At 37.5% G+C, this 14,515-nt stretch overlaps 1 protein-coding gene across 11 annotated transcripts in view; it reads right to left on the bottom strand.

Moving 5' to 3' along the window:
- The window catches only part of HERC1 (HECT and RLD domain containing E3 ubiquitin protein ligase family member 1), a 186,991-nt gene that overhangs the window by 65,921 nt on the left and 106,555 nt on the right, over positions 1-14,515 (bottom strand). For 10 of the 11 annotated variants that reach the window (XM_058737453.1, XM_058737452.1, XM_058737460.1 and 7 more), the window contains 8 exons: positions 13,045-13,260; positions 12,287-12,407; positions 11,821-12,058; positions 11,476-11,669; positions 8,121-8,276; positions 5,923-6,029; positions 5,281-5,391; positions 2,026-2,202 (listed from right to left, as the gene is read on the bottom strand). In XM_058737453.1, coding sequence (XP_058593436.1) covers positions 2,026-2,202; positions 5,281-5,391; positions 5,923-6,029; positions 8,121-8,276; positions 11,476-11,669; positions 11,821-12,058; positions 12,287-12,407; positions 13,045-13,260 — 1,320 coding nt within the window. The remainder of the gene's footprint in view (positions 1-2,025; positions 2,203-5,280; positions 5,392-5,922; positions 6,030-8,120; positions 8,277-11,475; positions 11,670-11,820; positions 12,059-12,286; positions 12,408-13,044; positions 13,261-14,515) is intronic. The other variant, XM_058737455.1, reaches the window with a different exon arrangement.

Genomic DNA, 14,515 nt, shown 5'->3' with positions numbered 1-14,515 from the left:
TCTTTCTAGGCTGCTAACTAGATAAATGATTAGGATAAAAGAGGAGGTTTTTAAACTTTCTATTTTGAAATAAAAAATTTTTTTAACTGGGCTTTTGTCCTGACTAATCTCCTAACTAACTCTTCTGGTTAAGTTGTATGAAAATGTTTTTGTGTGAAAATTCTTTTGTCCTTGCACCCAACCCTTCTGGACAAAAGGTCTAAATGAAGATAAAAAAAAATGATCGAAAAAATCTGAAGTTATAATTACTAAATGAGACATACTGATTTTAGAATAAGGGGGAAAAAAAACAAAAACCCAGACCCTTGGGAAGTGTGGAGGAGTGGGGAAGGCATTAATGATCTTTGTTTTTGAGAACTGCTTCTCTTTAGAGGAGAAAAAAAATCCACATTGTCTTGAAGGCTACTGTGAGTACTTCATATTCAACCTGACTGCTGAGCCTCCCATTACAAATGACAGGCTGTAAGAAACAGGGGGTGGCTGGCCCCAGCACCTGCACATTTCCAGCACACCTCTAGATGTCATCATGCTCTTCAGGCAGATAAACTGAAGTCAGAGAAAAACAAAACCATTTAAATGACTGCCTTTAGGCAGTATCTGAGTCCCACTGACTCTAGATTATTCAAACTGCACTGGGAATAGAGAGTGGGGGGCCCTCTGGTGGAATGTCACACTGGGGCCCTGTTAATATGTTCTGCTTAACCTGATTAGGGGTATCCTAACAATTATAAACTCTTTGTTTCCAGGGATAGCATGTATGCCTTCTAGAATTCTATTTCTTGTGTGTACACACTATCATGACACTACCTGAGCCCTGGACTGGCCAGAGGTGTGCTGTGCTGAACTGATGCCTAAGTGAGTTAATATAAAAACTTAAAGACAAATCTACATGGCTTTCTATGATAGACATTTATGGTTAATGAGATTTGTTTTTAACTAGCTAAGTCTAAAACCACCAAGGAAGCATAACTGAAGTCAATAGTACAGGCTGGTCTCACCCTGTTGCCTGGCGTCCTACTGATAATAATATACTATATATATTATATATAGTATATACTATATACTATAAATAAATATATAAATATATATAAATATATAAATATATATAGAAATATATAAATATAAATATATATAAATAATATATATAGTATATACTATATACTATAAATAATATAGTATATACTATATATATATAATATATATACGTATATATATGTGTATATATATATGTATATATATATATACACACACACACACACACTATATAATTTTACTATAAAGAGACTTGGCCAAGAGCCAACGGGGTCAACTGTGACAACAAGGAATTAATATAGCAGAGACTGCCATCCATAGAAAGGCCTGCTTGCAATGTTGGTCCTTGGCTGGCATCTGGAACTAGAATGATAACCAGTTCCCTTCAGTGATAAAAACTTTACAAGAAGGGTAGCTCATTGTGCCTAGACTGTTTTGTACAACGTTATAGTTTAACATAAACACCTGCTTTCCTTCTGGGAATCTAAAATTTTAGTGTATGTCAGAGGGTGACCAGCACCCAATAAAAATCTTGGGCATGGAATCTCTAATGGGCTTTCCCAGGCAGAAACATCATATCATTATTGTATTTTCATGGCTGAGTATGATCTCTGTGATCCCTCATGAGAGGGATTATCACAATTTTTTAACTGTTCATTTAAAAAAAAAATTCAGGTAACTTTAGAAGACATTACAGAAGTTACAAAAATAATAGAGTTCCTGTATACCTTCATTCAGTTTCCATTTATGTTAACATCTTACATAATGATAAAACATTTACATATGATTCTTTTTTTTTAAGTAGGCTCCATGCCCAACATAGGGCTTGAACTCACAACCCTGAGATCAGGAGTTGCATGCTCTACTGACTGAGCCAGCCAGGCGTCCCTACATACGATTTTTAAAAACTTTTTGATACATATTTTTGGTAAGAACATTTTTTGGTAAGGACTAAAACACAAAATGCTAAAAACTACTTGGAATTCTACATACCTTCCACTGATAGCATCCAGAAGTTACTCCAGTTGATGCCAATCCATATCCTTTTCCTCCACTGCCATGAGTTAAAATCTGTCCATTCTCCACTAGACAACACTGAGCTTTCTCTGGATCAAAGGATACTTCTTGTATAGGAAGATTCTCATCTTCTTCCTCTAACTCTCCCTGCTTCTACCAAAAAGGAAGCTGGATCAGTATTTTGGAATAATTCAAATCTCAGTTAATATATATTCTAAGACTCTTTGGTTTGATTTCACAAATATTTATTAAGTATCTACCATGTACCAGGTACAATGTAAGCAAGGAAACTCAATGATAAATACAGCGGGGTCTGTGCATAAAGCTTACGGTCCAATTAGGGGTCAAAGAAATAAGTACCACCAGTACTGTGGAGAATAACAAGAGTTACATTCAAGTATTGCAGAAACAAAAAGGTTTAAGTGTCTAAACATGCTTGGGAAAGAGAAGGAAAGCATTCAAAAGAGGAGGACTTCTGAGGTGAGTCCTAAATGATGAGGCATTCAGCAGATGGTCAAAGAAGAGGAAGACATTTAGGCAGTATATACACCATGGTGCCAAGGCATGGAGGTACAAAAGCGTTCAGTGATCTATGATAATTGTAAGCAGTGTGGAATGTCTAGAGGATGAGATGGCAAAAAAGGAGGCCAGAAAGAGAAAAGAGAACATCATGGAATGCCTTGAACGCCATTTTAAGTTTGAACCTAACAGATAACAGGGAGTGCCTACACAAATTTATATAGAGAATCTCTAATCAGATGTGTGTTTTAGAAACATTGTTCTACCAGGTGTATATAGGATGAAGGCAGAGAGATCAATCAGGAGATTATCACAAGAGTTCAAGTAAAAAATACTGAGAACTTGAACTTATTAATTCATTCAATGAGTATTAAGTATCTACTACTATACCAGGTCCTATATATTCAGCAGTATATTAGATAGATAGAGATAAGATCTCTGCTCTCACAGAACTTATATTATATGTTACATATTATATATTATATATTAATTATAAAAATGATATATATTATATTTATTAACCATAGTATATTATATTATATTATATATATATTAGAACTTACATTTTAGAAGGTAGAGATAGAAGATAAATAAAAAATATCAGGTAATAAGTGCTAGGTCAAAATTAAAGCAAATCATGGGGCGCCTGGGTGGCGCAGTCGGTTAAGCGTCCGACTTCAGCCAGGTCACGATCTCGCGGTCCGTGAGTTCGAGCCCCGCGTCAGGCTCTGGGCTGATGGCTCGGAGCCTGGAGCCTGTTTCCGATTCTGTGTCTCCCTCTCTCTCTCTGCCCCTCCCCCGTTCATGCTCTGTCTCTCTCTGTCCCAAAAATAAATAAAAAAAAAAAAAATTGAAAAAAAAAAAAAAAAAAAAAATTTCAAAATTAAAGCAAATCATGTAACAGAGTATGTGACAACTAACTCTAGATTGAGGATAAGGAAAGGACTCTCTGAAGTGGTAATTGAGACCTGAATAGTAAGAAGAACTTGACATCTGAAAAACCTATGGGGGAAGTACTCTAGGTAGAAAGAATAGCCATGCAAAGCATAAACGAAGGAACAAACTTAGTGTGTTCAAGAAACAGGAAGAAGGCAAGTTGTTCTGAGTGTAGTGAGCAAAGGGGGGAGAACAAATAGTTCTAGATTTTATCCCAAGAATGATGAGAAACCAATGGAAGGTTTTAAGCACAGGACCAACATGCTATGACTTACAATTTAAAAGATCATTCTAAATCCCATGCAGAGAAAGGACTATAGGGAATTAAAAATGAAAACAAAAAGGCCATTTAGGAGACTACTGCATAGTCCAAGTCAGAGATGATAGTGGCTTGTAACAGGGTGATGGCAGAGAAATGAGGAGGTGGGCAAATTCAAGTTATATTTTACAAAGCAAACAATAGGACTTGGAGATTGTATGGAGGGAGAAAATGGGGGGCGGGAGGGTAGTGGTGACAGAAAGAGGATAACATCTAGGTTTTTTTAGTCAAGTCACTAACTAGGAAGATAGGAAAGCTGAGGAAGGAACAGGATCTGATAGAACTAAAAATGCTATGAAGTATGAGATGCCTACTAGACTATTATTCAAGTGGTAAGGCAAGTAGAAGATGGATATGGTAGCACAGAATTCAGGGAAAATGTCAGAACTGGAATTAAAAATTTGGGAAGCAACAGCATATGTGTCTGAATAAGGTTTTGTTGGGTGCAGGAAAGGGAATGGGGATGATGGTGAGAAAAAGAAGGGGTCTTGGGAGGCCTGGGATAATCTAACACTTAAACAGAAGAGGGAAGAACCAATAAAAAAGAATGAGAAGAGGTCACTGTACTGAGATAGAAGGAAAACCAGAAAAAGTGTGGACTCAAAAATCCAAGAGAAAGATTAAGGTAGCTAAATGAATGGATTTAAGAGCTATATAGGAAGTAAAATCAATGGGGCCCAATGACTATGTGGATGGGGAGACATCAGGAAAATCCAGAATTCCCAAGAATTTAGGTTTGAAATGCTATGTGAATGATGGTGCCATCAATTAGAAAATGGGACAGGGAGAAAAGTATAAAGATTTGATGGGGAGACACCTGGGCTAGCATTTAAGTTTGGAAGGCACTGCATACAGGTGAAAATGGTCCTGGATATACTGAGGCTGTTGGAAAAGCTAAGACTGGAACTCTGAGGGACAGCAGTGTTTGGGAAGGAGGCTAGGAGAACGTAGCACCAAAGAAGAGATGCTTCTAGAGGGAACCAAGGATTGGCAGAGGACTAGAGATGTAGAATAAGGTAGTTTTGAAAACAATAGAAGGCTAGAGTTTCCAGAGATGGAGTAAGATGTGGACAAAAAAGTGTATCCTATATTTAGCAATTGGCACTTACCTTTGTCATTTAATTTCGGTGTTCTGATGGAAGATCAACAATTGAGTTGAAGAGAAAATGAGAACTAAGGAGTGGCCCCAACATGTATAAAATTGCTTTTCTGAGAAGCTTAGCAATGAAAGAAAAGACGGGAACACGGGAGGCTTCTTGGTAAAAAGGAGTTTGGGAGGGTGGGAATTAGAGATGTTTATAAGCTGAGAAGAAAGAACCAGAGGAGAAGAAGAAAGTGCAGAGAGAATATGGAGTAACTGGTAGAACCAAGTCCCTCAGAGAAGAAGGGATCCAGAGACAGGAGACAGGGTATTTACTTGTGTGGTCTAAAAATACCTTTTTGGAAGAATCGCTTACCTGTAACTTTATTTCTTGTTCTTTTTCCTTTATCTGAATAGCATGTTTGGCCTGAGCAATGGGTGTCTCCCACATACAGTCCGACAGAAGGGAAAAGAGGCGTTCAACAACCTATTTATTGAAGGAAAAAGAATGATGAAATTTGTAAAGGTGATTTTAAGTAATATTAGAAAAGATAAATCATGTAAGTAATACTAAGTCACATGTAAAATTTCATCATACCAAAGTCAACAACTACTTTCAGTGGTTGGCTGTAATTTAAATATCTTGTTTCTAGAAAGATCGCTAATCCACTAGAAAGTGGGTCCCACTACCCTCATGTTTCTTCACTACATGGACCTCTGATGAAGACACACAACCTCACACACTTCTCTCTCTAAAGGCCCAAACCTAGGAAGAAATTCCACAGATCTTCCTTTCCTTGTGACCTTTTAAGTATTCACTATCTCCCTACTCCTCACACCCATAACTTAATTTCTCTTTCTCCTTGCTTGGAAATTAAATAATAAAGCAATTTCAGAAGGAGAAGTCTAGCTATCAAATAAATGATACATTTACAACTGAAGAGACTATAATTTAGATTTTGGAAAAATAATGTTACAGATGTGAAAAGTATCTTCTAACAGCTCTAAAAATAGAAACCTGAGCCATTTGATCATCTTCTACGCCAGATTCACAAGCTGGTAGCACAGCCTCAAGGACATGAAGTGCAAGGAGCCTTGTTCTTAGGTTACCAACGAGAGGAATACCTGGGGAGGGAAAAGACATTTTCTTATTATCAGTGTGACTTAAATTCAAAGTGTAAATGAGGGGCGCCTGGGTGACTTAGTTGGTTAAGTGTCTGACTTTGACTCAGGTCATGATCTCATGGTTCGTGAGTTCGAACCCCATGTAGGGCTCTGTACTCCAGCTTGGAGCCTGGAACCTGCTTAGGATTCTGTGTCTCCCTCATTCTCTGCCCCTCCCCTACTTGTGCTAGGTGTCTCTCTCTCTCTCTCTCTCTCTCTCTCTCTCATTCATTCTTTCTCAAAAATAAACAAACATTTTTTAAAAAGTGTAAATGGGGCACCTAGGTGGCTCAGTCAGTTAAGCGTCTGACTTTGGCTCAGGTTGTGACCTTTTTGAGTTGGAGCCCTTCATCAGGCTCTGTGCTGACAGCTCAGAGCCTGGAGCCTGCTTTGGATTCTGTCTCCCTTTCTCTCTGTCCTTCCCCCACTCTCACTTTCTCTCTCAAAAATAAACATTAAGAAATTTTTTTAAAAAGTGTAAATGAACTTCTTGAATAAACATATTTGAGGCTCCTAAGCATTTATGGGTGGAATGGACAACACTTCAACCTATTATCACAAGAATTCTGGACTTAGCCCAGACCCACTAATATACATGAATATTCATGTTTACGTCTCAGTTTTTCTGTATATAAAAGGGAACAGCACTATAATAACTACCTGTGCCAGGTACTATGCTATGCATTTCACACACATTAACTCTATTGATCTTTATAAATCCTACATCACATCCCTGTTTTACTGATGAGGAAAGTGAGGCTGAGAGAAGTTAAGTAATGTGACCATAGCTCAGCAGAGGCAGAAGGAGAATTTTAAACAGGTCTGTTAATCTCTAAAGCTCAGGTTTTCATATCCTTTCATTGCTTCTCCATCCATGCCCTGACTGCCTCACAGAGACTGTTCAGATTAATGGGGAGTAAGCAGTTTGTACTTTTCTGAAGTAAGCAAAAGCAGAGTCAGAATAATGATGCTCTTTCTTATACCTACTACCACAACAAAACCAGTTAAAAATAAATGAATATCTGGTTTTTTCTTTATGCTCCAAGACTTTAATATTATATAAGCTTCACCTTATTAAATGAGAAAAAAGCCTGTTATAAGTTATACGAGTTAAGAAAAACTAGCAAAGTATATTGAGAACGTATACATATAAAACAACACGTACCATGGAAAATTAAATTTGTTTTAGCCTATTTAAGAAAGACTAGGGATGATAAAAAAGTTCCAGAATGCAGAGTAGTAATGGTTGAGTAACACTGTGAATATAGTGAATGCCACTGAATTATACACTTAAATAATTAAAAGCTGTACATTTTACACCACTGCAAATTTTATATATATTTTACCACAATTAAAAAAAAAACTGGAGGGTGGGGCACCTAGGTGGCTCAGTCATTTAAGTGTCCGACTTGGGCTCAGGTCATGATCTCATGGTTCATGAATTTGAGCTCCACATGCCTCTCTCTCTCTCTCTCTCTCTCAGTTCTCTGCCCCTCCTCCGCTTGTGCTCTCTCTCTCTCAAAATAAATGAATAAACTTAAAAAAAAAAAAAAAAAAAAGAGTAGGAAAGGACTGACAGTAATCTATGAAGGCTGACCAGACTTTTAGAGTAAGAACCTGGAGTTAAGCTTATTACAAAGAGCTCACATAGACAGCATACAATCAGAAGTTACAATCAAGACAACAGAAATCATATTATGATTAGAGAGAATGGACAATCAGATCTGCATTTTGATAATCCAACAAGTGACATCAAAATCTGCGCCAATTATTAAACAGGATGTTCTCTGCTTATTTTTATTATGGTAATCCAAACAAATAGAGCCAAGTTCTCTTTAGATTAAATCCATAATCTAGCCTGGTGCTACTTTCTATTAATTCCTATCAATTGTTACTCCTGAAATTGGACTTTTCTTTTGACCAAGTAAGTACTCAGAACACAAAAGTCTTGAAATCAAGGTCAAATATTCAATGTTGTTAAAGTGCGGTATTATCTGAATAAAATACACGTAATGTATAAAAACACTCTAAAATAAGGCAAAAGTCATATACCTGAAGAACACTTCTGAGATGCTATGTTTAGAAGCACCTCTGTCCATTTTGGGGAAGCCATTTTTGATTGAATTGCTTTTGAAGATACAACTCTGCGAAGAAAAACTAAAAAATCCCCCAGATGCAGTTCTGCTGCATGTTGTTTCCTAAGAGCAGCTGAAGAGTAAAGAGAAAAGTTTACATTACAACCAAAAATCAACAGGAAAAAGTCATACCAAGTAACTTGCATTTAGATTGTAGTTAGCCCAAACCTAATTCAAAATCTAAGTTGTCAGTTGGCTGCTGAATTTTTAAAACTTAAAGAACAGCATGGGGAAAGGTCAGAAAACAAAGCCGAACTTAAAAACATTTTTTACATCTGTGTACAATAATAGTGAGGTTGCTAGAACAAAGTATGTGTACTTGGTTTTGTGCATTTTTTTTTTACTGCTATTTTAAAATGCAACAGTTCTCTATCCAAGTCTAGAGTTCTATGAGGTAGAATCTGAGAGAAATGGTCTGTGAACCCCCTAAAGTTGTATGAAAATTGTGTGTACATTTGACTAGTAAAAGAGTTCACAACTTGATTCACATTTTCAAAACGTCTGTGACCTCCCCCAGCCCCATCAAATTAAGAATCACATCCCTAAAGAAGACTTTGTGTTTTCAGATTCTACAAAGAAACACATTTCTAAGGCTGTGTCTGGTTTGCCTGAGCACCAACTCCATGTGTATCTCTTATATAAACTTGCTCTAAGCAATCTTCTCGGTTTTTCCACCAGTATCAGTACCGGCTTCTCTCCTGTCGCCCCTCTCATAGTTTCCCTCCACCCTGTGCATTTTTAGGCCAGAGGACTGTCTGCTCTTCCTATAACACACCACGTTCTATCATCACCCATCACCCTTCATACCCTCTCAGCCTGGCAAATCCTACTCAAAGCCAAGAGGAAGAAGTATGCCAGCGAGGCAGTTGCCCAGAATATCAATCTCTACAGGGCACTAAAACATACAAAATCATAATGATTTGGAGGCAAGTATTATACACAGCATTCCTTTCAGGGAGATCCTGGCATGTCAAATTAAGGAATACACAGACGAGTCACTTAGAAGGAGACCCCCGCACCAAGGGCACCACACTTAAATGGCCAGCAATCTACTTTCACAGACATCTTGTCATAACTAGAGGACATCTGTTCTGCTGAGATGGGTGTGCATGTCTATGACAGAATTAGAACGCTGGTGACAATGAGAGACAATTGTACTCCTCTGCTACAATTCCTCTACATGGTCCTCTACCTCTTCTTTACTTAAATGCTAATAAGCAAATATTTTTATAATATCAGTATGAAGAATATAAAGTTATTAGCCTGAGCTGGATACCCACATACTACTCCAACCCTGTTCCTACACATTCTTCAAAATCCAGTTCAAGAGCTACCTCTTCTATGAAGCCTTCTCTCTTGGTAGAGATCCTTGGGAAAATCTGTTATGAGGGCTCTATCCTACTCCCCATCCTCACTCCCAGCAAGTATCTCTGTAACATGATACTAAATTAGTTAATTAGTTAAATTAATTAAGTTTGGAGACCTTAAATAGAAAGATGGTTAATACAACTTGGAGATGGTATGTGTTTCAGTACCAATACCAGTTTGAAATCAAAGGTACACCTTACTTTCAGTTAAGTATTTTAGAGTGTCTGTGGGGTTATTAATAGCTGGCCACTGTTGACTTGCATCAGTCTCACTCCCAGCCATCCCCATGAATAGAGATGGTGCAACAGCCCTCTCTCTAGGACGACCTGAGAGGAGTGGATGTGAATCCCATCTGCTCTTACACCTGCTGAGATGCACTTACGGAAGAAGTGCTTCTTTCTTTACTAGATATGGAAGGGCCCAGTTTTCCTAGGGGCCTATAAGTTGAGAAGTAACTCTATTAGGTCTTCCCTGCTGTCCATATGTGCAGTACTCAGCACTGAGTGGTGAGAAACTAATACCTTAATCACCCTGTATCCCTCACTGCATCTCAGAAAAACAGGAAGAGGCATTAAAAGCTTGTTTATTTTACCATGCCTTGTGAGTCTGGCATGGTCTTTGTAGAAGTACCACACTCTTTATATAAACAGGAAGAAGGAATGTGACACAGGGGTAGCCCCTCAAACCAAAAGCTAGTCCTTAATTAGACTCATATATCCTCCTAGATTCTGACTTAAGAGATTTAGCTATTTCTTCTGAGCTTCTTGTATTACAGTGTAATTATTTGTTGACATGTCTGCCTCTCTGGTTACCTTAGAAGGTCTCTAAGGGTAGAGACCATGTTTTATCATTTTTGTATCCACAGGTATTTCCTCTATCCACCCACCTATCTACACAATATTATTTAAATATTACTTTATTTAATTTTAATATTATTTAGTACAGTATTCCAGTATTAATATTAACATCCACATTCACAGCTCTCACTATGTGCCAGACATTGCTCTAAGTGCTTTACATGCATTTAATTAGTCTTCAAACACTCTAAGGAGGTTGGTTCTATTATCCTTATTTACAGATGAGGGAATTGGGGGCACAGAAAGGTTAAGTAACTTGCTCTCTCTCCATCCATTCATCTGGCTGGCTAGCTAGCTAGCTAGCCAGCCAGCCAGCCATCTTGGTCCAGAGAGGATTTAAGGTCTCCCAGAGTTTATTACAGTAATAAGACATGGTAGTTTCATAAAAATCTCTTTAAGAAATGGCCAATCTTAAACCTTTATTCCTTAATTATGTAGCAGATATAGGAAGTACTTCTACTGTTCAGGGTCTAAATTCTAACAAAAATACAATGTTCACTATAGTTTTATAGTTTTTTAAAGCTATGAGCAGATGGTCATAGTATAGCAACCAAATAACTGACAACTAAGTATAATAAGAATTTTTTTTTAGTGACCAGGAAACATAACAGCCTAGCAAGAAGTTCAGCTCCTTTAATTTTAACCTAGTTTCCATATATGAAAACCTGTGTTCCTGAGGGAACACTTAGGTCAAGACTATGGTTAAAGATGGGTTGTCAGGATCAAATGCTAAGAAAACAGAACCTGGGGGAATCAGTCACCTAGAACCTCTAGATTCTAGAACCAGGACAGCCAAGGAGAAGCTGAACTTAGGGAACAGTATGGTTGCTATATCAGGGTTAACAGACTTTAGAGAAGAGGTTCAGTCAGGAGCTCATCGAAATCACACTTATTTGGAGAGCAAAAGAGTTTATAAATGAGTAAATGAAAATTCTTTCTAAAAAAATTCTTTCACGCCTCACAACAGAAAGAAGTCTACATTCTAATATCCACATGAGGACTCAATAAATGCTTGTAAATAATGACAAAAAAAAGGGTTTATGCTACCTCTGAAATCTCTCTTCTCAGTTTCTCCACTGGAGTCAACTTTTCTTTCTTCTTCTTCACCCTCTTCTCCTTCCCCTTCTCCAAAAGAGGCCATAAGTAGTACACCAGCTTGGGACAACAAATTCTTCAACTGACTACAGAGTAGATCCAACAAGGACTGAACTACTTTGGGGCTCAGTTTATCAGCATAAGTCCTACATGAAGTAACAGGGAAAAAAAAAGGGTAATAACATAGTAGGGTAAATGTACTTAAACACATAAAGGACACGAGGGGGAAGTGGAAATTACTCAAATGAGAAAAGACCAGGTCCCATACAGTTCCATCAAGACATCTATAATGCTCACCCTGTAGTGATAGCTAGAATTTGGAGCAATCTTGTACTAGCCACTTTTAAAGCCGTACTAAGCTGAGAAACACCCGTCTTTGGCAGTAACTGCAGAGGCTGTCCCAGCATGGTGTCTGTACCACATAACTGCGACAATACGTTTAGCAGACCAGTGGAAATTGCCAAAGAAACATCCACTGGTTGATAGTGAACGCTCAGAGCAAAAACTGTAACCAAAAGGAGACGTTGCTGGGCTTCTAGAAAAAAAGAAAGAAAAACAATTGGGAATTTTCTTTGAAGTAAACAACACACTAAAACAAAGCATATTCAAAAATATAAATAGTAATGTGGAACACCACTACATTTTCAAATATGTATTCTTTTACATGTAAATTGACCTATTAATGTTAAAACAAGATATAGAACATTAAGTATCTAGCATAAAATGTAATCTGCATCTTATATTTGTGGGGGCAGTTACTCACCAATGTGATGCTTATTTGCCTGTAGAGCTCTCTCTAGGGTAGCAGACAACTGTTGATAAATCTTATGCACAGCCACCTGGATTTCAATCTGAATATTTCTTTTAGCTGCTCTGATCCCATCCTGAATAAAGATTTACTTTTTCTGTTAGTAACAATGACACCTCCTTACCCAAAAGTAATAGCATTTTATCCTACTCTATGCTAGAGCCCTATGGCAGTTTTTAATTATTCAGTATGGTTCAATATATAAAAGCTTTATAATAAATTTATATTTAAATGCTTGACAATTCCTGATTCTATATATTCTTTCTCCTTTCCCACAAAGCAATTTTTCTTCTCTAAATATGGAAGACATAAAGATAACACTCAAAAAAATTTTTTTCAAGTCATCAGAGAAACTGGGTAAAATGATAAAAGTATAAATGTAAATTCTGGAAACCCATCCTCCCAAACACCAATCCCTATCCCAAATTAGATCTATCTCTATCCAATTTGGCTAAGGGTTATGACAACTGAGCCAGCAGAGGATCTAAAAAAACAACAGTACCATAGTTCACCTAATCTCCACTATACTACTATTACTCAGGAAACTAAACGACTTAGATAGCTTTAAGAGTCATTTAAAAGTCTTCATATTTTTAAATCTCAATGTTAAACACCAGAAACCTTAGCATTATTAAACTGATGTTTTAAAAAAAAATGGCCAGAATCTGAATATACTGCAAGGTGCATCCTCACACGCCAGATCTGTCACCTACCTGATAGTGATGCAATCGGCCACTCTCTCCTTTGGCTCCTGCATGTCCCACAGTGCCTAAACCAAAACACCCTGCTAGAAACTGCAGCCTCACAGACGTGAGCAGTGTGGATGACTGGAAGCCCAAGTTTGATCTGCTTCCTGTCAGAGAGATGCTTCCTTTTTCCTCCATCCCAGACAACAGAACGAGGATCTGGTGAAGTGCTTCTAAACGTAGCTTGAGAAAAGCAAAATAAATATATTTTAGAGTTCTTCACTGAACTGAGACACAAAGGAATTCCAACACAGATAATATACTTAGCACAGAAAATCCTGACGTTTCTTAGGGCTCTATTCTATTAAAGTAAACATTTATTTTATCATTAAAATCAAAATATTTCTGGGGCGCCTGGGTGGCGCAGTCGGTTAGGCGTCCGACTTCAGCCAGGTCACGATCTCGCGGTCCGTGAGTTCGAGCCCCGCGTCAGGCTCTGGGCTGATGGCTCGGAGCCTGGAGCCTGTTTCTGATTCTGTGTCTCCCTCTCTCTCTGCCCCTCCCCCGTTCATGCTCTGTTTCTCTCTGTCCCAAAAATAAATAAAAAATGTTGAAAAAAAAAAAATTAAAAAAAAAAAAAAAAATCAAAATATTTCTAAAAACTCTACTAGCATACTTCAGTAATTAAGAGGCTACACAGGACAATGAGGAAAGCAGATCTGGATGTATGAGACCTAATTTCAAGGCCAGACTCTTCCATGTACTTTGTGGCCTTGGGAAACTCACTTAACTTTCTGAATCGCAGTTTCTTCATGTGTCAAATAAGGCTAATCCTATAGTACTTTTCTAACCTACTCACATAGCTACTGTGATGCTCATGAGGATATATATATATATATATATATATATATATATATATATATGAAGGGTTCAAAACCATAAAGTGTTATGATTATTGCTTCCTTCACTTACAGGGAAGTTAAATAGAATGAATAGTGTTTAGTTCAAGAATTAGAAAAAGAATTTCTGGAAGGTTTCTCTGTGGGTCTCTTGAACATCTGGCTCTCTCTTCCCTAGGAGGGCAAAACCTACCACTGTAGTCCATCAGCCTATCCCTCTTTTTTTTTTTTCCCAATAACTTTTTATTTTGAAATAACTGTACATTTAACAATAGTACAGATGGGTTGAAAACATGGTATAGATTATTCCTGTATGCCTTCCTCCTACTTTCCACTAATGTTACCATCTTAGGTGACTATGGTACATTTATCAAAACTAAGAAATGAACACTGGTACATCACTATAACTAAACTACAGACTTTATTTGGATTTTACCAGTTTTCCCAAAATGTTCCTTTTCTGTTCCAGGATCCAATCCCAGATACCATTTTGCATTCAGTTGTCATGTCTCCTTAGTCTCTTTTAGTCTGTCCCAGTTGCCATCTTTCCTTCGAAAGAGCTGTTCATGTATTTTACAGAATGTCCCACAATTTGGGCT

Source organism: Neofelis nebulosa, chromosome 7 (assembly GCF_028018385.1).
Source record: "Neofelis nebulosa isolate mNeoNeb1 chromosome 7, mNeoNeb1.pri, whole genome shotgun sequence".
Lineage (NCBI taxonomy): Eukaryota > Metazoa > Chordata > Mammalia > Carnivora > Felidae > Neofelis > Neofelis nebulosa.
Note: the sequence above shows the minus strand (reverse complement) of the source record. Positions and strands in the feature narration are given on the sequence as shown.